The sequence below is a fragment of the Podarcis erhardii genome (genome assembly GCF_964252035.2).
Source record: "Podarcis erhardii genome assembly, chromosome: 2".
Lineage (NCBI taxonomy): Eukaryota > Metazoa > Chordata > Lepidosauria > Squamata > Lacertidae > Podarcis > Podarcis erhardii.
The window spans coordinates 89,880,491-89,904,669 of NC_138498.1; the positions used below are offsets into that span (position 1 = coordinate 89,880,491).

General features: G+C 40.7%; 1 protein-coding gene across 4 annotated transcripts in view; it reads left to right on the forward strand.

The window, feature by feature from the left end:
• TMCC1 (transmembrane and coiled-coil domain family 1) overlaps nt 1-24,179 on the forward strand; it is a 114,510-nt gene that overhangs the window by 32,223 nt on the left and 58,108 nt on the right. The window contains exon 1 of one of the 4 annotated variants that reach the window (XM_081852907.1): nt 13,101-13,522. The exons of the other annotated variants lie outside the window; for them this stretch is intronic. Coding sequence (XP_081709033.1) covers nt 13,484-13,522 — 39 coding nt within the window. The 5' untranslated portion in view covers nt 13,101-13,483. Of the gene's footprint in view, nt 1-13,100; nt 13,523-24,179 lie in introns of those variants that run through there. 4 annotated transcript variants of the gene reach the window in all.

A 24,179-nucleotide genomic window follows, 5' to 3' on the forward strand; every position in this document is an offset into this window, starting at 1 on the left:
AAGACAGTATTGGATCAGAGGAACAATGGCTATAAATAGCAAAACAACGGGGAAGCGTGTTTAAAGATATTTCTCACCCCTTGAAACAGCAGTTTCTGCGTGGTAAACTGAATATTTTGCTGTGCAGAATTTACTACCGCAACTTGGATGTGAAATATTATTTACTTAAAGCCACAAGGCAGTTGACCTGAATTCCATTTCCTAGCCTCAGAACATTTCTCTTAAGTGACTGCTGTTCTCACAGAAGAAAAATGAATCGGAGAGACTTCTCAAACTTTAACATTTTGCCAATAGAGGGTGCTGTGGACCTTTTGATCTCTGTATTTCAAAAGACTAATGTTATAGCTAATGTAGAATGGTAATACAGCTAAATCATGACTTCCAATATTTGGTTTGATAACAACTCAAAAAAATTGGGGAGAAGTGATTCTTTGCCAACTCACATAAAGGCAGAATGTAAATATGCCTATGCATTTCTCTTACGTTATTTGAAAGCTGTAGTCAGTTTTCCATTTTTTTGGAGGTAAGTCATTAAACCAAGTCTGTATATATTACATAGACCATGCCCCACAACACTTTGGGTGAGCCAGACTCAGACTGAAAATATCCACCCAAACATCATATAGATCTGTGTATTTTAAAGAGTACTCATAATATCAACTGCTGCATTGCCTAAAATATCAGTTTGAGTTCATATACAGTTAATGCATATCCTTGTGAGTAATAATACTTAACTTTTATATAGAACATTTCAAGTGTTCAGAGAGCTTCACATAATCAAGTCTTACATTGAGATTAGATAAAAGAGATTTTTGCTGGAGTAAATGGCAGATCACTTCTTTGAAAAGCAGTAACTTCAAGTCCCTGTCGGGGAAAATGTTGGGATATAAATAAATATAAAATAACAATAATAACTGAGGAAGATTTATTGGGCAGTGGAGGCAGTATGTTGATTCATTCTGCTCTTCTTTCCTCTCTCGGAACACAGGGTAGAAGCATAGTAAGTTAGCCTCTGAAGCTGTTCTCCTGCGCTGGCCAGTTATTGGAAATGCTGTTGAAAGGGAACCAATCCCTTTCCTTCAAAGTTCAAATTGCTCTCTGAAGACTCATTAACACGATCCCTCAGTGTGCAATCTCTGCCCAAAATTATTATTTTCAGTTTTGCTATGAAACTTATAACCCAGCTTTCATATTCTGTCCACCTGCCAACCTAGCAGTTTGAAAGTGCACCTGTGCAAGTAGATAAGTAGGTACTGCTGTGGTGGGAAGGTAAATGGCGTTTCCGTGCGTTCTGGCTTCCATCACGGTGTTACGTTGTGCCTTTACCTTTTACCCACCTGGAATACTCTTGCAGTATCAACATTGAATGCATTTTCGTTTACACTAACTCAGTAACTCCTTGGATTTATTAATTTATGCAACACACATAAATACTTTAACGAGCTTGCAGTATAGCGTGTGATGTCTCACTCAAGTCTCAGTTATAGTATGCTAATTTGATTTAGGCTGCAATCCTGTGTGCCCTTAATCCGCTTGCAGTGAATTAATTGGAATCATGTAATGCACCTCCCATAACACGGACTGAGTTCATTTTGCACACTTTATTTGTTGACAGTGGTTACCCTACATTCCTCTTCTTTCAAGATTCTTGTAGTTTTTGACATTTTAGAAGCAGAGCGTTTTCCACTTCTGTAACTTAATTGCTCAGCTTTCTTATTTAATACACATTAATTTGTAACATTTAACAAGGACTTCCGTTGCTTTTTTGAAATGATAATAAAATGGACAATTATTATAAACCTAGACAGCATCTAAAAAAGCAGAGACATCACCTTGCTGACAAAGGTCCGTCTCGTTAAAGCTATGGTTTTCCCAGTAGTGATGTATGGAAGTAAGAGCTGGACCATAAAGAAGGCTGATTGCCGAAGAATTGATGCTTTTGAATTATGGTACAGGAGGAGACTCTTGAGAGTCCCATGGACTGCAAGATCAAACCTACCCATTCTTAAGGAAATGAGCCCTGAGTGCTCACTGGAAGGACAGATCCTGAAGCTGAAGCTGAGGCTCCAATACTTTGGCCACCTCATGAGAAGAGAAGACTCCCTGGAAAAGATCCTAATATTGGGAAAGATTGAGGGCACAAGGAGAAGGGGACGACAGAAGACGAGATGGTTGGACAGTGTCTCAAAGCTACTAACATGAGTTTGACCAAACTGTGGGAGGCAGTGGAAGACAGGAGTGCCTGGCGTGCTCTGGTCCATGGGGTCACGAAGAGTCGGACATGACTAAACGACTTAACAACAACAAAATTTGTATACCGCCCTTCATCTGTAGATCTCAGGGTGGTTCACAGCCTAAACATACAAGATAAAAAAAACACAAAAGGCATTTTAAAAGCAAGAACAGAAACAAACCAATAACACCCACTCCCCACCACCACCTGCCACAAACACAGTTAAAAGAGTATATAGGGTGTCAATCACATTTTCGCCTGGCTCCTAAGGGTGTATATTGAAGGCGCTTGCCAAGCCTCCCTGGGGAGAACGTTCCACAGATGGCGAGCCACTGCAGAAAAGGTGGCAGTTGTGTGTTTATCTCCACATTTCAGTTGTCTTAACTGTAGTGTGTGCATCTGTGTGTACTCTGTATTCAGGATGTAGAAAAATTAGACATTCATGGTCTATATAATACATATTCACTTCAGACTAGTGATTTAGCAGCATCCTGTGTCCTAAAGATGGCCAATTTGGATTGCCACTTGGACCACGAGACTGTAAGTGTATTGGGAGCTGGCGTTCTATCATGCTCTGTGAGACAGGGATTGTTTTCTCATCTGTTTGCCCATCGTCCACTACCTAGGCAGTGTTGGTCGTACCACCAACTTTTGAAGTACTTTTAAAAGAGTCAGCAAACATGTGAGTGGGGTGTTTGAAGCTGTAGAATTTGTGTACTTGGACTTCCAGAAAAGCCCTTGACAAAAGCCTTTGCCAGAGTTCCTGAGTCAACTTACTAGTAGTGGGATAAGACAATGAGTCCTTTATGGATTAGTAACTGGTTAAACCATAGTATGCAGAGTCTGAGTAGAAGTCAGTGATTAGTTCTCACAACAGAAGGAAGAAGTCAGATTGCCAAGGAATCTGTACAGTGGAACCTTTACTTACGGACAAAATCTGTTCCGGAGGTACATCTGCTGGTTGAAAAGGGATGCTAGAAGAGGTGTCTTGTGTGCGTGCTCATTCGGTGGTAGCGCGTTTCTGCGCATGCACAGATGGCAGAAGCTGCTTCTACACATGCACGAATTGCGGCAAACCCGGTGTCTACTTCCAGGTTTTTCCGTGAACACAACTTGGAACATCCGCGAGACGAGGCGTATGTAAGTCGAGGTTCCACTGTATTTGGGTGGTCACTTTTTAACTTATTTGCATAAAATACCAAATTTAGGATGATAAAAGTGGTCACTTTTTAACTTATTTGCATAAAATACCAAATTTAGGATGATAAAAATAAAAAACTGCTTATGAAGAGCTCCAAAAGGATTTCTCCTAAATGAGTGAACAGGCAAATACAGTTCAATGTAAGGAAGTGTAAGGTGATGAGCATTGGTGCAAAAAACTTAAATTCACATATATAAAGTAGTACCTCACATTACATAAACTTCAGGATGTGAACGCGGCAAACCAAGAAGTATTTTTTAAGGTTTTGCCGCATGCGCAAAAGTGCTCTACTGTGCCATGCGCATGTGCAGAACAGGCACCTCCATTAGCAAAAAGCTTGGGATCCGACTGGAGCTCCGGAACCGATCCCGTCTGCAAGCGGTGATACCACTGTACACAGATCGGATATAAACTGACAGCAGCTAACCAGGAATTAGATCTTGTAGTCCTGATGGATAGCTTAGTTAAAACATCAACTTAGTGTGTTGTGCCTTTTAAAAAGGTGTACGTATAGTCAAACCTTGGTTTTTAAACGTCTTAGGCTGCCAAAAGTTTTGAAAACCGAACGCTGAAAACCTGGAAGTGAATGGTTCCATTTTTGAACTCACCTCGGAAGTCTAACAGCTTCCGATGCGTGTTTCTCAATTTTCCCCATTGAATTACTGATAGCCCTTTGATCCTCAGTTTTCGAACATTTCAGAAGTCGAACAGACGTCCCGAATGGATTATGTTCAAAAACCGAGGTTCCACTGTACTGCATGTTAGGAATCATTAGAAAATGAACTTTTTCTTGATACAAAACCAAGAGTCATCCTAAGATGTAGAGTTGGTGGGAGATTCACAACAGAAAACAGGAATACATACATTGCATAGGTCAATATGGAATTACCAGTCGATCAAATGACTTTAGAAGGGGTTTCAACGAATTCATAGATTTATGGTATATGTGATTACTTGTCACGATGGCTGTTTCCTTAAGAATCAGAGGCAGCATGACTCTGAATACCAATTGCTGGGGGAAAGCAGTAATAGAGGGTTATTTTTTTCCTGTGGACTTCCCATAGGACACTGGGGGAAACGGGAATCACCTGAAGTAGATAGGTGTTTGCTCTAATGTAGCAGAGCTTCTCTTATGTATCTGCCACCACAAGAGTGTTGCTGCTGCAAGAGGCAAGCAAGTTAGTGACACTCCTAGCAGGCCTCTAGACTCAATGCAACTTTTGAGGGAAGAGCAAGGAATTGTAGATGAGGTGGGCTTAGACATCATCCGTGCCACTTCTACTTTCTGACTACTGGCAAATCCTATTGAAAGTTTAACTTTCTGGCAAGGACAGTAGCCCAGACTGTTTCCGGGACCCTTTCCTTGGAGAGTGGCATGGATGGCTCTCCAAACAGGACCTGCAGGTTAGGGAGGAAGGGTGGCAGAAGATAGTGGGGACAGCAGAAGGCAGCTGCAGCCAACTTCAGACTGTGCAATGTGTTGCATTGCTTCTGCTCTCCTTTGCAATAGTGTATGAGTGCACCTGTTCTAGACTTAATTTCTACTCTGTCACCTCATTTTGGGGGGTGAAGACAATTGAATAACCTGTTTGCAACAAGAAGACTATCTGGAAGCACCTTCAGATGGACTGTCTGTAAATATTGGTTGCATATGTCTTCCTTAGGCTGCTGGTATTATTAGAAGCCTCATTACTGTCTTTATCACTCTCCTTAGGCTTCATGAATGTTGATTGCCTCAGTCATTGAAATCTGTTGTGGGTTTGTTATTCTGCCTAAAGCATGTTTCAAAATAATGCCTTGCTGCATTTTGTTGTCAAGAACCCAAAGAAATGGAGCTAAGAAATGGTGTGCTGATGCTCTGTGAATGTTTTATTTATAAAGTGTGCTCATTTTACACCCAATAAGACTTTCCGGATCAAAATACTTGGAATCTGTTTCAGGAATAACCGTGAGGGTGTTGTGGTATTAAATCTATGGCAGTCTAGTGAAAGTAGCCTAATGGGTTTTGTAGCATTGTACAGTCATACCTCATGTTACATCCGCTTCATGTTACGTTCTTTCAGGTTACGTCCTGCGGTGGCCCGGAAGTACCGGAAAGGGTTACTTCCGGGTTTCACCGCTCACAAGTAAGTGCAAAATGACGTCACACGCATGCGCAGAAGTGGTGAATCACAACCCGCACGTGTGCAGATGCGCCACTGCGGGTTGCGCTCTTTTCATGTTGTGAATGGGCCTCCGGAACGGATCCTGTTTGCAACCAGAGGTACCACTGTATCAGTCTTTTGGAATCTTCACTTAATTTGAAAGCAGTGCACCCTGGGCCAGATTCAACCCAGTAGTTGTCCCCGTGGAAGCCATCGCATTAAGTCCTGCTAGCACATCAGGAGTTCCATCACCTGTCCATCCCCACACCCTCCTCAAATTTGTTTGGGAGAGTCTGGAAAACCCCCTGAGCAGCTTGTGGTGGTGAAGGGAGATAGTTCCATCTATCCAGAAGAAATGCTTGCACTGATAGAACAATCCCCTCAATGCAATATTGAACTCATCCCACTGCATTTAGGTAGGTGCTTGTCAAATAACACAATTTCCTTGGTCTAGCTCCTCAGGCTGCTGATGAGGGCTTAAATGCCCTATTAAAAAGTATCATTTCTTTATCTGAAGCTTGAACTATTAACCTTTTAAATACTCTCTGTGCCTCTCTGTAAACCTGTAATGGTAATGTCTAGCTAACTAGTTTAGAAATATGTAATATAGTGGATCTTGATAATTGAAGTTTAATATGTACCCTGATTTTAGAAGAAGAAGAAAGGCTGAGATCCCTGTTTCTGAAAAGGGTAAATCTGTATTGTAATTGAAAAAGAGCATGGTATCTTAATCTTTTGCCCTAGTCCACTATCAGATGCATGAACTGGTCATGTGTATGCAGAGATATGTGATTAATGATAATAACAATAATAATATGAACCCAACATTGAAGGAAAGAGCAAGATTTTGCAGGTGAACGAGCAAAAGTAGATAGGAAAACAGAGTGGCCACTCTGCTTTTTGGAAGGGACAGTTTCTGGATTTGTATCTCCATTATGTGGCCTGCTGCCATTGATGATCTGATTTGGATATAGGTGATATCTGTAAGCAAGAATAGGCCTACCACTCAGGACCTGGAAGAAAAGAAATAATACTTCAGTTGATTTCATATTGTGATTCTTCTCCTTCACGTTCGCACTCCCTGTGAATACATTTCTCATATATTCCCTATATATGTATAGTGTGGGCCTGTTAATTGCTGTACAGTGGTGGTATATAGTAATCCTGAATAAGTAGGATGTGTATGTAATTGGAAGACAGAAGTAAACAAACTTTAGTGTTGAACAGAACAAGGTTCAAGCCAAGTTATGAGTAACTAGTTCATGCAAGCAGAACCATTGGTCAAGAATTATGGGAGCTGTAGTCCAAAACATCTGAAGGGTACCTTGTTGGCTACCCCTGCTCCAGTTTATTTACTGTGAAATGAAATAACATTGTTTTCTGTAATGGGCACTGATGGCTAGAAGATGACAGAAGCCTGGGGCTTTGCATCTAGGTGGCTGATAAGGAACTGGGGCTAGGTTTCCAAAAGCATGTTTTCTTCTTGTCGAGCTAATGCTGCTTCAAAGGTTAGCATTATTTGGGTGTTTGCTCAACTAGTGTGCTCACTACAAAATCACCATAATAGATTTTATATTCCTAAAGAAGCAAAGTGGTATTGCTTACTTTCCAGTTTTACCCCAAAATTTCCATTTTATTTGCAGGGGAGGAGGGGGTACAGGAAAAGGCTTCACAATTTCTGCAAATTTTGCACATCTAGTGATGGCTGTTCTGCATCCTTTCAGTTGTACCTGGATAGCATTTCTTTCTTTGTATGGTGCTTAGTTTTGATGTGATTTTTATATTAAGCAAGCAAAAGCAAAATCCTGTCAACCCAAATTAAAATCAAGTGGGTGTTTGGCATATTCCATGCTTTTCATATTTCTAAGGAGACACTTGACTATATTACAGTGATGAAATATCTTTTTACAGTGAGTAAAACTAGAAAAAGTACACGTGTTTTTCTTGTCCAGAATACTTGTATGTAATCAGTGGCAACCTGGTCAGTCAGGTCACATTTTTATTACCTGTGGTCAATGGCCATTGCAAAAATTCAAACAGGCTCAAGGCCCGCAACAAATCAACTTTGCAAATACAAACATTGCAAAGCCAGAATAAAGGATAAAGAACAAGCAATAAAACAAAGGATAAGAAAGCAATAAAATGAATAATCAAATTATAATCAAATTGCTGTATCACCATGATAATTTATAGCTACCCCTGAAAGAACCTTTCCATTCATCCTTTTTAGCAGCCAGTGCAAAAAGACACCTTATAAGTCAAAGTCAGTATCTGACAATAGATAATACTTATTTGGGGTGATGGTTTTTGAGGGTAATCTCAATAAATCCAATTAAAATAATACTCAGACACTTAAAACATGATTTAAAGTGCATAGGACAAAATATGTGGAAGGTCTTCCATCTCAGCGGTTCAGCAAAGACAATTCCATTGAACCAGAGGAATCCAGTCATATTTGCCATCAGTTGTAGTGGCTGGCATAGTCTGAAAAGAGCTGTAAAGATCCAATACTGACCATCCTCCATAACTCAGTTTTTATAGGTGTCCACCTTGCAGTCACTGACGTGTATCCACCAGATAGACACATGTCTGCTGGAATGCAGTGGGCTTCCATTGGTGTTCTTTATATTTGGCACAAAGTACAAGCTGCACTTCCAGCTGGGATCAGCTCCACTTTGGCCTGTGATTAAACAGTGCTGAATGTAAGCCTCGCTGCAAAGAAGGCACAGAATGCACATACAATGTCAGGTGGACATGGCTGGCTTCACCTCTGCCATAAGGCCTGCCTGAGGCAAGAGTCACCAAATAGGGAACTCTGCAATGAACTACCTTCATTCCCTGGTCCTGTCCACAGAGCCTGCAGTAATTTACACCACCAGAAATGCAGACAGAATTACATCCACCCCATGGGAGTTGATGGAAGGGCAGAAAATGAAGATTTACACTGCCGCCATCTCAGTTTGGGCCACACAACCCTTTGTCCAGGAGCAGTTAGAATGCAGCTTAATTTGTACAGTAGATATATGCACTAACCTAAAGTACATACCATATTTTTCCATGTATAATTTTTGGGGGAACTCCAATTTAAGAAAACACCCCTTAGCACTACCCATGTATAAGACAAGCCCCAATTTTAAACTTAATTTTTTGGTAAAAAATAATAATTGGTAAAAAACCCCAAACTTTTTTATTTGGTAAAAAATATGATTATTTAGAACTTTAAAATAGTTTAAATGCTCATGTTTGCAACATTCTCATGGTATTATAGCTGTCTTTTAAAAAAGAAAATAAGGTATGCAAGTAAGAGTTCTCAAAGGTAAATCGGGCTGTGGATTGAAGCCTGTAATCCTGTGCAGGAGTAAGCTGCACTGAACACGGTGAGATGTGCCTCCACATAAATATGCATAGACCTGGGTTTCATGGGGGTTCAAATGTAAAAAAAGGTTGGAAGGGAAAAGTTCTGGAATTTTTTCTTTAGTTCTACTTTGGATCATGAAATACGCAGAGGTAAGATTGCATGTATGATGCAAGCAAGTACAACGTGAAACCTAATTATCAACCATTTGTATTCAGTCCTTTCCCAAGCTATAGTTGAAAAATGTTAAGCATTGTTAAACAGGTTATACCGGACTTACTACTTCTGTGTTGCTTCAAAGGTTAATGCGGAGACAGTTGCTTGTTCCAGCAGCTGTTAACCCCATGCAGCGTTAGGCAAGAGAATTACACCCGAAATGGGTTAGTAGTAAATTGTAATTCAACTTCATGTAATAAAGCATAGAATACTTGTGTTCTGGACATTGCTAAATAAATGAATTGAAGTTAAAAATAGGGGTTTGACTTTTGCTGCCCAACTTCTCCATGGGATGCTGAGTCCCCCAACTCCATAATTGGTCAGAGAAAAATGGATGAAGGCAGGATTCAGTGGAAAACATGGCAGATATTTATTTTTCTGTTGCAACAGAGTTCCCTCCCCTCCTTCCAAGGAGGGAGAGCCCCTGACCAAAAGTTTGCAGGAACCTTTAAAGACTTTTGACATTGCCCAACCCCCTTAGTCAAAGACCACCCCAAAATCATCATACATACATCATAGGAGGCAGTCTACAGCAGAAATCCTGTCTGCCAGGATACCTGATAATGGTCACTGATTGCATTACCTGGACAGCCTGGCCATTCTTTCATGATGGTGAATACTTTAGTTCCTGAATCTAGGTCACAGGCTCACCCTATTCATACACAAATACACCCTTAAGACAGGATTTGTAAGTGAAAAGACTATGGGGAAGGATTTTCCCATTTCCCTCCCTTACTGCAGAGGAATATTTGAGGTAACTGGGAGCATCAAAATGGCTTAAGGATTGCTCTCCTCTACTATTTCAGACACATGGTTTATATATTTAGACATGTGTGTGTTTATGAATATTTATTATATATTTGAGACCTTAGAATTCTTATAACAGTATATAAAGCTGAAGTGATGGCAACTTTATGTGCTGTTTTGTTACTCTGGTAATTTGAGAAAGTGAAGACCTCCGTGTCCAGTGCCAACCTGACCATGACATGGTATGAAGTCCACACAACAGTGGGCAGAATGGAGAATGTCAAACTTCTCCACTGGGAGCCAGTGTGGTGTAGTGGTTAAGAGTGGTAGTCTCGTAATCTGGGGAACTGGGTTCGCGTCTCCGCTCCTCCACATGCAGCTGCTGGGTGACCTTGGGCTAGTCACACTTCTCTGAAGTCTCTCAGCCTCACTCACCTCACAGATACAGATAGGTAGCCGTGTTGGTCTGCCATAGTCAAAACAAAACAAATTCCTTCCAGTAGCACCTTAAAGACCAACTAAGTCAGTTCTTGGTATGAGCTTTCGTGGTATCTGAAGAAGTGTGCATGCACACGAAAGCTCATACCAAGAACTGACTTAGTTGGTCTTTAAGGTGCTACTGGAAGGAATTTGTTTTGTTTTCACCTCACAGAGTGTTTGTTGTGGGGGAGGAAGGGAAAGGAGAATGTTAGCCGCTTTGAGACTCCTTCGGGTAGTGATAAAGCGGGATATCAAATCCAAACTCTTCTTCTGCTGCTGCTTCTTGTAGACAGCTATCAATCCCCTTGCTGGCTGTGTGGTACTTGAATGAAAGGGAGGCGAAGTTGCCTCTTTTCAGATATACAAGGCAGAAAAGTACTTTGTGTGACAGACTGGGTCTGATGTTTCCCTTCATGCTAGGCATCTCAAACAAGTGAAAGAACTGCTACTTTCCCAGTCAACCTGTGCAAATTGTGTGTGCTCCTCAGTCCTTCGGTGTGCAGAAGTTTGGAGGTGGCACTTGATATTCCTACATCACACAAAGCTTCCAGAAAGTGAAAAAGCAGTGCAACTTCCTCTTAGTAAGAGTAGCTTAGATGCTCTCCTGTTGTGGATGGAGATGAATGGATGGCAGTCCTTGATGCCTCCAATGGTGATAAAGCTTGAGCCAGACCTGTCTGTGACTCAGCTGATCAGATGCATCATGAATGCAAGAAACTGGTCAATCAGCAATGGTGAAGATTTTTAGAAAAACCAAGTTATACTGTATGTACTTGGATTGTATCAAAATCTAACATGGAGTAAGAAGCTATCACCAGTATATCTTTGAAACCATCTTAATGATGAACTCAATTTTTATGCAAGAATGTCAGGAAGGAAAACAAAGTTAGCTTCCATGGCTGATACAGTAAGATGTTTGATGGAAAAAGAGTGAATAGATATAGGGTTGTCTTCAGTGTTGCTGTTTTCTAACGGGAGTATTTTCTTTCTGATTCCCTCTCTCCTCTATATCCTCCTGCACACTTCAAAATCTGACCCAGGAAGTATGTGGGACCTTTGAACAGCCTGGTAGGTGACACAGGAAGCTTTAGGAGAAAGAGGAAACTGGGGGGGGGGGAGAGAAACCCCTTTACTAAAACAAAATCTTCCACAAATGGAAAGGCAGCATTGGGGCGGGGGGTGGGACGGGACCATAGAAAATGCATGTAAAAATGTTTCCATGTGTTTAACATCAGGGATACTAAATTACAGTGGTACCTCGGGTTACAGGCGCTACAGGTTACAGACTTCGCTAACCCAGAAATAGTACCTCGGGTTAAGAACTTTGCTTCAGGATAAGAACAGAAATCGTGCTGCAGCGTTAGCTAAAGTGGTGCTTCAGGTTAAGAACAGTTTCAGGTTAAGAACGGACCTCTAGAACAAATTAAGTTCTTAACCTGAGGTACCACTGTACTCTGGAAGAGTTAATATTTGATGTTTGGTATGCTTTGCAATCAGTATGGTTAGCATGGTCACAATGGCTACACAGTTCAGCCATGTTTTAAGATTTGTCCTTGCTGTTTTCATTCTAGATTTCTAGAACATGCAATGTGTTTCAGTTAAATGATTTCAAATTCTTAGACCACGTGTAATAAGCTTCCATACCCATTCAGAGTTTCTGAACATAGCTTGTGAGCTACACATGTTGGAGGTGGCAGGGAATGAGTTAAGAATGTCATCCTCTCCAGCTTTGAAAAGCCTTTATTTGTATTGCATCAGTGCCTAAAGCCTAGACTAGGTTGGGCCCCATTGTGTGATGGCTTATTAAGCAAACACATAGTAAATGACCCTGCTTGAACTAGTGCAGCAGAACTATATGTGGGTGCTCTGTGCATGCAAAACCAAAAAGGCTGTAATAATTCTGGATGACGTGCACATGCACATGTGTAGTAGTTGGAAATGTAACCTGCACCTCATTCTGCTCTTCTGTCTGCAGTCTCTGGTCTAGCAATTTGGCACTTGCAAGTGGTGTGAATGCCACAGTATTCTTACTTCCTCAAGGGCAGACAGAGTTTTGGGGCACAGACATCAGTCAAAAGTTCCAGTTCTTGAATTCAGTTTTCCAAGTGAGATTTTTGTTAGGTATAATTTGAAGCAACAGAGTGAAAAGATTTAAGCTGGTGGTAAAATATTCTCCTCTTTAAATATTTTCTCTGGCGTGATGCTGTCTGGGCTCTTATGAGTGCTGCAACAGACCTCAGTTTCTTGTTAATCATTTGCTGCTTTTTTTAGCCCCTTGAAGCAAAGCAAACACCTCTAATTTGCTTTGGAGTTGAGCAAAGTTGATGTCATTGCTGTAGTATGTGTGGTTGTACCTGATGTTCGCTCAAAGAGGTGAGACCTCAGCATGTGAATAAGAGGAAATGTGTAGCCAGTAGTACTAGGCACAGCCCTGCAGCTGCTGAGCCCAGAGTAGGAGAGAGTCTTGCTTCCTCTGAGCCATTGTTAACCATCTATCTCCCCACCCCCACCTACCCTCTGAGGCTTGAGCAAGCTAGGCTGCATTTTGCAACAAGGGCAGAAGAGTAGATCTTGCATGTGTTTTTATAAAGCTGACACCCACAAGAGGGAGGCTGCTTAAATCTTAGTGAGGATTGTTTTGGCTGTTTACCCTCTTACCGGTACTTCAGGCACATGCCTGCTAACCGCACCCTGAATTAACCAGAGCAGCGAGTCAGTCCCGTCCAAGGCTCAGGTGGTTCCGCGGCAACATTTAGCTAATGAATCTAGAGAGGGGGGTGGTCCATCTGTCAGGACCCTTCACAGCTGACTCACAGGAAGTGTTAAAAAAGCTTGGCACAAGGGTGATCAGCTCCAGGATTCTGCCCCTCCTCTCATTCCCCGCTGTCTTTGCCTGCATGTTTCACAAGCTCGTTTTTTGGAAGAACAATGAACTGATTTGAAGTTTTAAGACTGGGAGGGTTCCCCTTGGAGTTCGCCCGTCTAGTAGTCTGCAGGATGTGTTGCTTGACACAGTTTTAGACAGCTGTCAGTCTGTCTTCTTTGCTCTTTGCTTTTCCCTTCCCGTTCCCCTGGTGGATTGCTTTGTCTGGAGAAAAAAGGTGACCATGGTCCAGCGCTTCAGCCTCAGGAGGCAGCTATCAAAGGTAGGTTACTTCTGCCATCAAGATCTGTGGGACTGTCCTCATTATCACATTTCTCTTGTAGAAGAGAAATCTCTGCTTGTACGGAGGAGGAGGTGGGCGGGGGTCTGGTGTATGAGAGGAAGCAGCTCTGCCTTTTGTTCTTCCCTCTAACAGACACAAAGGTTTTTTAGAGCAAATTGTCCACTGGCAGACAGGGTTTTCCCCCCCCTCTCTGCAAATCCAGAGCTATGGACTTTGGTGAGCCTGCTGCTCTTTTGGCTTTAATATCTAGCATACTTGTGTGATATAGAAGAAACAAGACTCATATTAATATACCACAATATGAGCTCAATGGAAAAAGCAAGGTGGTATGGAACACATGGACTTTCTGCATAGGATAGTATTTGACTGATTACCACCTAGCAAAGCAGAGGGAAGCTGCTGCTGCCTCTTCAAAAGTATTAGTCAGGAAGAACAAAGGAATTGTTCTAAAGAAATTCTGCTGCTTAATATTTTCCATCTCTTTTGTGTGTTAAGATGGCTTTTTGAAAAATGGGTATTTTTCCAAATTTGGACATGTAGATAAGTTTATTCTGTAAACCTATCCTTTAGTTGCTTTCTTTTAAAAAAAATCAGAAAAGGTTAAAAGCTGAATAAAATGAGGGCCTTAAATACCTTTTGGATAAGACAGAATTTAGTTATGAATCAAATACTGTGGACATCATCTGAATTATAGGGTCTTGGGCCTCAAGCTTTATACCCAGTTTGGATTTATTGAAAAAAATGAAACAAACCCTTATGCTGTACCTCTTTCCCTAAAATGCCTGTAAAGGCTTTCTTTTTTGTGTTAAATGCAGTGATCAGCAGCTGAATGCTCCATTTAGGTCAAAATGCACTCCCTGCAGACAGTCTATTGGGAAGCTTTAGGGTGTTGCAATGAACTGGCATTCCATATGACCCTTTTCAGAGTTCATCAGCATTTTTGAAATAGCAAAGCGATGAGCATATCAAATATCAATATAAAAATTGGGAGCTGGCAAGTGGAAACAGACCCATTTTTTCTCCCTCCCCTTGCATGTGTCCACACACACACAGCCTGACTTTATTTCCCAGTGCTAAATTATTTACTTGCAAGTAATCCCAGAAAGTATGCTGAGGATCTGAGCATATAGATCATATCAATACTGAACCTTTCTTCCAAGTGTTGTTACAAAGGGAAATAAGCAGTATCATTGAAATAGTTAAAATTGGTTTATGCCTAGGTCTACTCACTCATCTGAAATAAGCTGTAAAATCTGATGATCATTGTTTGAGCACTATTGGGAATGTGAAGTGGGTGTGTTCAAATAGTTGTATGAAGACTCTACTGTTGTTAAATAAAAAAAAGGCATGCAATGACTTCACATGGTTTCTGTAGCTATGTTCTTCCACAAAAGAAACCTATTCTCACTGACTTCTGAATTTTACATTAAGTCAAGGGAGGCCAGTTTGTGGCCTTAAGGTTCTATATGATTTGATCCCAATATTATGGTTCCCCATACTGTGCAGTCATAAGGGCTAAAAACTTGCTTTTTAAAACAATCTAAACTGCATTTCTCAATGGGTACAGAATACATGCATTTCTGTCATGTATTCTATACCCATTATCACTCTCCATGGATCCCCCCCCCCACAGATTTTGGTGCATAAACAATTTCGGCTTCTATGGGTGGTTGGGGAGTTGGATGCTATCTGTGGGTTGCTCCTGATTTGTAAGTGGTAGTGTTTGAGGATTCTTCAAATTTGGAATGCATTTTCCCTGTGAATGAATTTCATATGTACACTGAGTCTATAGTCTGCAGTTATTGCAAGGTACAAGAGCCTTGTGCCCTGTTCATATGACACAGTATGGAGTAGATCGTATTGCCTTCCTGAGTCTGTGTCAGGGCAAGACTTTGCTGCTAATAATGCCAATAATGTGGTAATGCAGCAGTTCCAACCTAATGCAAGAGTGCCTGGGAGAACATCTCAGTGCTCAAAGGTTCTCTGATCATAGGAATGTACACAATCAGTTGCACCTAATTATCCCTTATAGCATACCATCAACTATACCAGCGTCAGTAATTTGAGCATAGTTATTAACACTTTCAACAGCAACACTCCTGGTAGCCAATAAATATTTTGCAGTAGGAAAAATACTATAATGCTACTAATAGAATATGCCTACATCTATGGCCTTTCTAGTGTAGCACTCTTTTTGCCTTACCTCCCATTAGTCTTAAGTTAACAGTTTAATCACAGTTAGTTGCATTATGTGAACAGACTAGCAAAATGTGGCTGAAAAAACACCATCGCTACATGAATATAATGCGTGTACTGTGTGAATACACCGCATGTGGAAAAGGCATTGGTCACACATTTATATCTGTTGGTATTCTTCAGTTGTTGTTGTTTATTCAATTGCAGTAGAACGCCTGGTAGACAATTATAGAGGTCTATCTTAAATGGAGTATTACTATCCTTTAAAAAAAATGTAGTTTGTATTACGTTCAAAAAATGAACTCAAAAGTTTAACCTCTTATAGATATGATATCTAGTAACTACATATGAGGAGTTACTATGTGTGCCTGAGACTAACATACATTTTCTTTATACTCTGATAAAGAATACTGCATCACTTGGAAGCCTGCATGCTCTATATTAATGGAGTTATGCAGGATATTGCTTTATTATTGCATTAATATCCAGGACACTCACAGTATCTAAACTTCAATTATAGTAAATGAGTGTTACTAGGTAGCCAAAATAGTTCTGCAGAGAAAATACATCTTTGTTCCTTTCATCAACAATGTTAGAGCTTAGTACAGTGGTACCTCGGGTTAAGAACTTAATTTGTTCTTGAGGTCCGTTCTTAACCTGAAACTGTTCTTAACCTGAGGTATCACTTTAGCTAATGGGGCCTCCTACTGTTGCCGTGCTGCCGCCGCACGATTTCTATTCTCATCCTGAAGCAAAGTTCTTAACCCAAGGTACTATTTCTGGGTTAGCGGAGTCTGTAACCTGAAGTGTCTGAAACCCGAGGTACCACTGTACTTCCAGTCACAGACAAATTCAGAAAAGTGAAGATGGGAGTAATGAATTTGCAATATGAGTATAAATTAAATTTGCTTAACTTCTGAACAGTGATATCACCCCCTCCCCCCAATTAGTTCTTTCTACTTTTATATCATGAAAACAAGTTGGACTACAGAAGTAATGTTCCAAATTGCTTAACTGTGCTTAAGCTCCCAGGAAGTCAGGTATATTCCTTAGTATATTAATACGATTCAGCATTTGTATACAAAACAGTCAATGATTTTTATAACAGAGTTTTTAAAAAATGAAGTTACTCAAGGGCTACTGAAAGCTGTCTAGAAAAATAATCTCAAACTTTGGGTGAAGGCGGGATGGGGGTAAGTCTAAAGTTTAAAATGGCCTTAGAGAGCTATGGAAATTGCTTTCATAACTAGAACAGTTCATTTAGCAGAACATCTGACCACCTGTTTTATATAGAAGTTGTAGTGTATTCAATATTCGTTGTCTTAAACATTTCATTGTATGTTGTTGCTGGCATTGGACTCCCCTGCCCTCTTTGCTATGGGAAAAAGTTATATCTCAGCTCAGTGCTTTCCCCTAGCTGGGTGGGGCACGGGAAGGAAGTGGACAAACCCAAGTCCCTCTCATGATTTTGGCTGGACTAGAATCCTGAGAAGACATTATCATCTGAATAGCTGAGGGTAAAAATAGTTTATGTCATAACCTGTGTGAGCTATATAGGTAGGATAATTTGGAACATCTGAGTGAATATCACAATAGGCAACTCATTTTGGGAAGCAAGGGAACATCAGTCATGCCACAACACAATGGATTTTATTTATTTCTTCTTCTTAATATATGTGTCGTCTTAACAGAAATGTCAGGGAGGTAAGACTCAACAACCTACATAGTAGACACTTCCTTTCCCCTTCCTTCCATTCTGGAACAAAATTGTACTAAACAGTAAACACTTATGAAACTAAGTATAGGTGTGTCTCCAATTCACATGTTCTCTCTTCCTCCAGTGTAGCCGCAAGGAGGAATTTGGAAACTTTCACTTCTGTTGGATTAACACAGTTTGCCATGTCACCCAAACCTGACAAACTGTGGTCGTTAATATCTAATAGTTGATTGAAACCACTAGCTTCAAACCATGGTTTGAGAAGGTTGCTTGGTTCAGCAAAAAGTACTGTGGTTACACAAAATTGTGGCAAACTTTATTGCATCAAACTGTTGGTAGTCTAAAACAGAAGTCGAAGTTTCTGATCATGTCCTTGTGGGTGTGACAGAGAAGGAAGAGAGAGCACACCTATGCTTAGTCCTTGTAATGCAAACCCTTCCACTTTGTAGGCAAGCACTTCTTGGGTTACCTTTATGCTAATCCATTGGGAGCATGTAGAGGACCCAGACTGTGTATATGATGTGTATAAGGAATGCTTAGTTCTAATGCAGATCTAATAAACTTTAGGTAAATGCACTGATCTGGAAACAGCTTTTTCTGAAAAACCCTTAAAAAACCAAATATTTGCTTTGATGTTTGTCTTAAAAGTTTCCTCCCTACTATCTCCTTAAATGGAAATCATATGGGCAAATGAACTAGACATATGAATTCTACCTTGGGAGTTGAGCTAAAAAATAGGCCAGACTGCAGTGTGTGCAGTAACGCAACACCTGTCTCCTTGAAGAAAAAATTGCTGACAAGCATTTACAGTATTGTAATTGTTTTTGCCAGCTTAATGAAATATTAACAAATGAAATGGTAGATGGCTTTCCTAACTAGGGAAGTAGTTGCAGCTGTTAGTCTGACAGCTGCTGCCATGTGCAGGTCAGTTGAAACCACCTGTCCGTGACATCTGTTCCATGCGGTGAACTGTTTTCCTTGCAAAGTTGCTCATGCTACATGGCTTGCTGCTACAGCATTAAAAACCATGCAGAAGTGACCAAACAGCATGTAATGCCAGTTCCTACTCTGGTTTACTGCATAGAGCGGCCTCCTGGTCGCTTTTGTATTTTCTAAAGTATCCCTGACTTAAAAGAACATAGACCTTTTCTTTGTTAGTGTCAGATGACCAGTCTTTTGGACATGTTTCTTGGCAATGAGTATGTCATGAATGCTAAGCTGATTAGGGAAGCACTTCAATATTTTTCCTGGAAAATCTCCTTCATTCTTTGTCCTTTAAGATATTCTCCTATTACTCCTTTTGTAACATTAGATCACACTTAGTAATTTAAGTTGCTTTGAGTAATGGTGTATAATGACAAATGGATCTTATAATAAGGATGGGTGAGATCATGGTTCATACGCACTCCCAAAGTAATCACTTCTATGAGGTATAATAAAATAACATAAGCTAACAGCTTCTAGTTTCTGTAGACAGAATGGTGTTCCCTGGCCTACCAGTTCATCCTCATAAGCTGATTGCCAGTTGTGGGTTTTTATTTGGAGGAGGGAAGGTGTAGAGGGGACTCACTGTAGTACAACACAGAGGCATAACTTTTGGTTCATTTAATTGGAATGAAAGGTGAGTTCTCTGTAAAAGAGAGCTATTCTTCTGTCCCCAAAAGCTTATATGCAGTACTAAGAATATGAATGTAGATTTGGGATGTTCCAGCCATTCTTCTGGGGACAATGAGTTTATTTAGCTCTGTGGGATGCTTTCCTGTAATTCCCCGTAGTAATTGGATTGACCTTTAGCGATACACAGGGGTGCTTCATTTCTGTACTCTTGAGACAGCTGAATTTTTTGAGGTTTATTAGGTGTTTGCTTGAGGCAGTTTCTATAAACAGGCCCAGCAACAAGTACTTTAAAATACATAGTTGTTATGTATTCTTTATTCTCTAAAAGCAGGGTGGCCCAACTTTTATACCAGCCACAAGGTAGGCCACAAGAGTACTTGGACATGGAACCCATGGGCTGCACACTGCCTTGTTCCATGAGAGGGGAGGAAGAAGGCCAAAATTTTACGTCCCCCTCACAGCCCTTGCACTGCCTTCTCAAAGTCAGCTAAGTGAAGTGTCGGGCTCTCGGAAGGGTCCTAGAGTTCCTAAAGCCCAGACCCTTGATTGCTTAGTTTTGGGAAGGCAGAACGAGGACTTAGGGCGGTGGGTATCAAGCGTTGCCAAGGGCCGCCAAAAAAAGGAAGAAAGTAACAATTCGGCTCTTGCATAAAAGTGTGTCAACTTAGATGTGGAAGTCTCAGATATAGTGGTACCTCAGGTTAAGTACTTAATTCGTTCTGGAGGTCGGTACTTAACCTGAAACTGTTCTTAACCTGAAGCACCACTTTAGCTAATGGGGCCTCCTGCTGCTGCCGCACTGCCAGAGCACAATTTCTGTTCTTACCCTGAAGCAAAGTTCTTCACCTGAAGCAATATTTCTGGGTTAGCCGAGTCTGTAACCTGAAGCGTATATAACCTGAAGCGTATGTAACCCGAGGTACCACTGTACTGTTAAGGGTACTACCAAGATCCAGTGTTTCCCCAAACCAGCCTTCACTAACTGGTGGCTGGGAGTGATGGGAGTTGTAATACAAAACATCATTCTGGAGGCATTTGGTTGGCAGAGTTTGTCCTAAACATAGAATCGGCCTCCACAGTCACTTACAGAGACACCGTTAATACCACATTCATGGAAGACAATCTTAGTCGGCTCCAAGTGATCTCCAAAAAAGAAGAAACATAAACGATAATATATGGTCGATGTCCCTCTGCTGAAGGAAGGGAGGGAATTTTTTGTGATGCTTCATCTCTTTCCAGACCTTCCAGAACAGGCTCTCTTTTTTGGCAGGGGTGGGGAAGGGAATGGGATTGCAGGTGATCAAAAATTGCCTCCCTCACTGAAGGTCACCAATTGGATACCACCAGTTTTCCCCTTTGAGCCATCCCTGCATGTGAATTTTAAATTGTAAAAGAAAGCAAAACTAAATCCTTGGAAAGACTAGAAAGTTCACAAATCATGTCTCTTTCCAGGGCAATGTATGAAATATATACACAGTGTTATTAATTTGTCATACAGAGTTACAGGCAAGCAGCAGATGTTAAAGTGCACTCCCTGTCTACCTGGGGTATACGATCTGTTTCTTCTTTCCCACTGGAGGTATATACTATGTAGGATAATAGTAGTATTAAAGACAATGAGGAATAACTTTTACTTGGAAATTTTAGCATATTATGTTAAAACTATGATTAAAAACTATGAGCAAGATGCAGGGAGGGGCCAGCTGGCTAGATCACTTCCAGTTCAGCTGTCTCCTTGACATCTTTCTTGGTTCTGATGTATTTAATGCCGTTTGTGGGAGAACTGGTGGTTACAGCATAATTCACCCTCATTTTGGGAAAACAGCAGGCTTCATACATCCGGCTCCCAAATTTTCAATTACAGGAATACAATTTGGCATTCAGGGACTTACTTCAACTATTCTGGATGGTAGGCATTGTGTGGCATTTCCTGCTCTGTTCCTTCGGAATAATGAACTTGAGAAATGCCTGTTGGTTTATTATTATTATTATTATTATTATTATTATTATTATTATTATTATTATTATTATTATTATTTACATTTATATGCAATCTTTATCTTCCAAGGATTTCAAGGTTCATCCTCACAAAAACATTGTGAAGTAGATTAGGCTAAGAGATGGTGTCTGGCCTAAGGTCCCTCAGTGAGCTTCATGGCTGAGGGGGGTTTTGAACCCTGCTCTCCCAGATCCTAGTCCAACACTAACCATTATGCCACACTGGTTCTCTTTTTGTCGAACACCAGGGGCATAAAGGTTCTAGAATGTGCCTGATGCTCTTGTCCTCAACAATTTCTTTTTTAAATAGGAGTGATTTCATCAGTGGTATTCAGTACCTCTTAGTTCAGGAATCTCTTGTGATACTTCCATACAGAGTTTAAGAAAATATTTTTAGCTGGCAGCTTCAAACTTCTAGGCACTTGTGCAGCATGAAGAATCCCTGCATATGGAATTTTGTTCTGTTGAGATGAGACACAGCTATTTCTTGAATGTCAATTCTAGCTTGTATGGAACTGATCACATAAGACCAATAGGGACCCCAGGGGTCCATGGCCCTTCCCTTTGCCTCCTCCCAACTATTTTTCGTCATTTTTGCATGATAACATCACAAATTTTATTATCTGTTTTAGCACTATGCAAATTTTCAATATAATGGCAAAAATCGGTTTTGAAATCACACCACGATAACAATTTTTACCCAGCATCCTGCAGCAATATATTGTTAAACGCACATGGGTGTAGCCAGGATTTTTGTTGGGGGGGGCAGGCTTTTGTTAGGAGGGGCATCTTGTCATCTGGAGGAGCCCTGGATGCCTGTATAAAACACCATAGCACCACACTCGCTTACCTGGGAGTAAGGCACATTGAACTCAGTGTGGCTTTCTTCTGAGCAGACACTTCATTATTTACTAGATGCAAGTCAGCAGCACCAAATGACCCTGCTCGGCTAGGATGCCACCTCGTGCCTTGCAGAGCTGGGCCAATGCTGTCGATGGGCCCTGTGACCTTCATCAACATCCACTAGGTGTTGGGGTGGATTGCACCCTGCACCTTGCAGAGTCAGGCCCAGGCTGCCAATACAGTGGTGCCCCGCAAGACGAACGCCTCGCAAGACGGAAAACCCGCTAGACGAAAGGGTTTTCCATTTTGGAGGCGCTTCGCTAAACGAATTTCTCTATGGGGTTGCTTCGCAACACGAAAAAATCTTGCGAGTTCCCGCGGGTTTCCCCCCGCTTTTTTCCACCCTTTCCCTAAGCGCTAAGCCGCTTATCAGCTGTTCCGCTAATCTGTCAATGGGCTTGCTTCGCAAGACGAAAAAACCGCTAATCCGCTAAGCTGTCAATGGGCTTGCTTCGCAAGACGAAAAAACCGCTAGACGAAGAGAATCGCGGAACGGATTAATTTCGTCTTGCGAGGCACCACTGTAGGACTATCACTGGCGGCAGCAACAAGCCTTACCCATTGCCACCCCACCACCACATTTTCGTATATTTATCTTACATCTTATTATTTATGTGGAAATTGCTCAATTTGGTCGTCCACCTTTTGATGTTTGTTTATTGTTTACGACTATTATTGTTATGTTTGTAATTATGTATTTTTTATGTTGTAAAACGTCCTTGAGCAAGGTTTAAACTATGGAAAGGAGGTAAACAATTTTTTAAAGCTATTTGTTTGCAGTAAACCTAGTATTCCTTACCTGGTAGAATGCCATAGGTGTATGTATAGCAAATGGACTTGGAGGTTGTTGTTGTTGTCGTACTAACATTTATATCTTTTCAGTTGCATATTAATACCTCTCAGTGTCAGATTAATCAGTGGGAGCAACTGATTTATTCTTCAATTTATATTAAATTCAATTTCTTCAATTTATTGAAATGATTGTAGTTGTATGTAAATAGCTTTCATACTTTTAAGTGCAGTAAAGGGAATTGATGGTTGCTCTGAATTGAGGTAACTGCACATTTATTTCCTTGTATTTTTGGATTTAGTGCTCTTTTAATTGTTTCACATTTGGACTGCACACTAATACCTACTTATATACTTCACACTCCCCCTCCCTCCTTGTATCCTAAGAAGTACAGGTTTTTTCCAGTGAGATTTTTCCATTGGCACTTTGTAATGATTTAGTAGGTTGATAATTAACTGAGGTTAATACTTCAGCAAATAGAACCATTCCTCATCTGCTTTGTCTTTGTAAAATTGATTCAAGTGTAATAAGCACAGTTGCAATCTCTGTGCTTTACATATACTGTGGCATATATACAAAGCTGCCAAAACAGCATTTGTTTCATGAAAAGTAAATATTCTGTTAACTAGAATGACAGTTTTGCATATGGCTTACAAGCATCATCATCATCATCATCATCATCATCATCATCATCATCAAGGAATGTTTATAAAGACATTTGAATGACTGTTCTTTGAGATGCCATTTGAATGATAGCATAAAGAAATGTAGTTTTATCTGTGATGGTTATAGCTTTTTAGGATTGTGTTTGTGAACATGAAGTTTGTCTGTTCTTCTCTAAAACTCCTTTGGAGACAGTTGAATTGGATCTTTCTTTCCAGAAGAGGAAAGTTAGTATAATTGCATTTTGTGCTACTATTAATAGTAGTAAATGTTTACATTATGAAGCTATTATTTCTATACAAAGTGCATATTCAGTCCTTTCCTGGGCTTGTTCATTGTTCAGTATTCTCTGAATTACAAAGAGTAATTGACACAGACAAGGGAGTAGAGGCCACATCGAATTGTTTGAGATTTGATTGTTTGAAATCCAATTCTTCATTTCAGTTCACATACTGGAAAATTTTGACAATACTTAATTCTATTGCAGGTTTTTTATCTAAATCCAATCAAGAGTGGAATTCTCTTTTGAGACAGCTGGTTTTTTTCCTAGCTCATGTTTTTTCCATTATCCACCTCTCACCTTATTTCCTGCCTTATGGGTTGTCCGCAAACTGGTTTTGTATTTTCCTATAATTAACCCTTGAATAGAAGTTAAGCCAGGGGTCAGCAACCTTTTTCAACCGTGGGCCGGTCCATCGTCCCTCAGACCATGTGGTGGGCCGGACTATATGGGGGGGGGAATGAACGAGTTC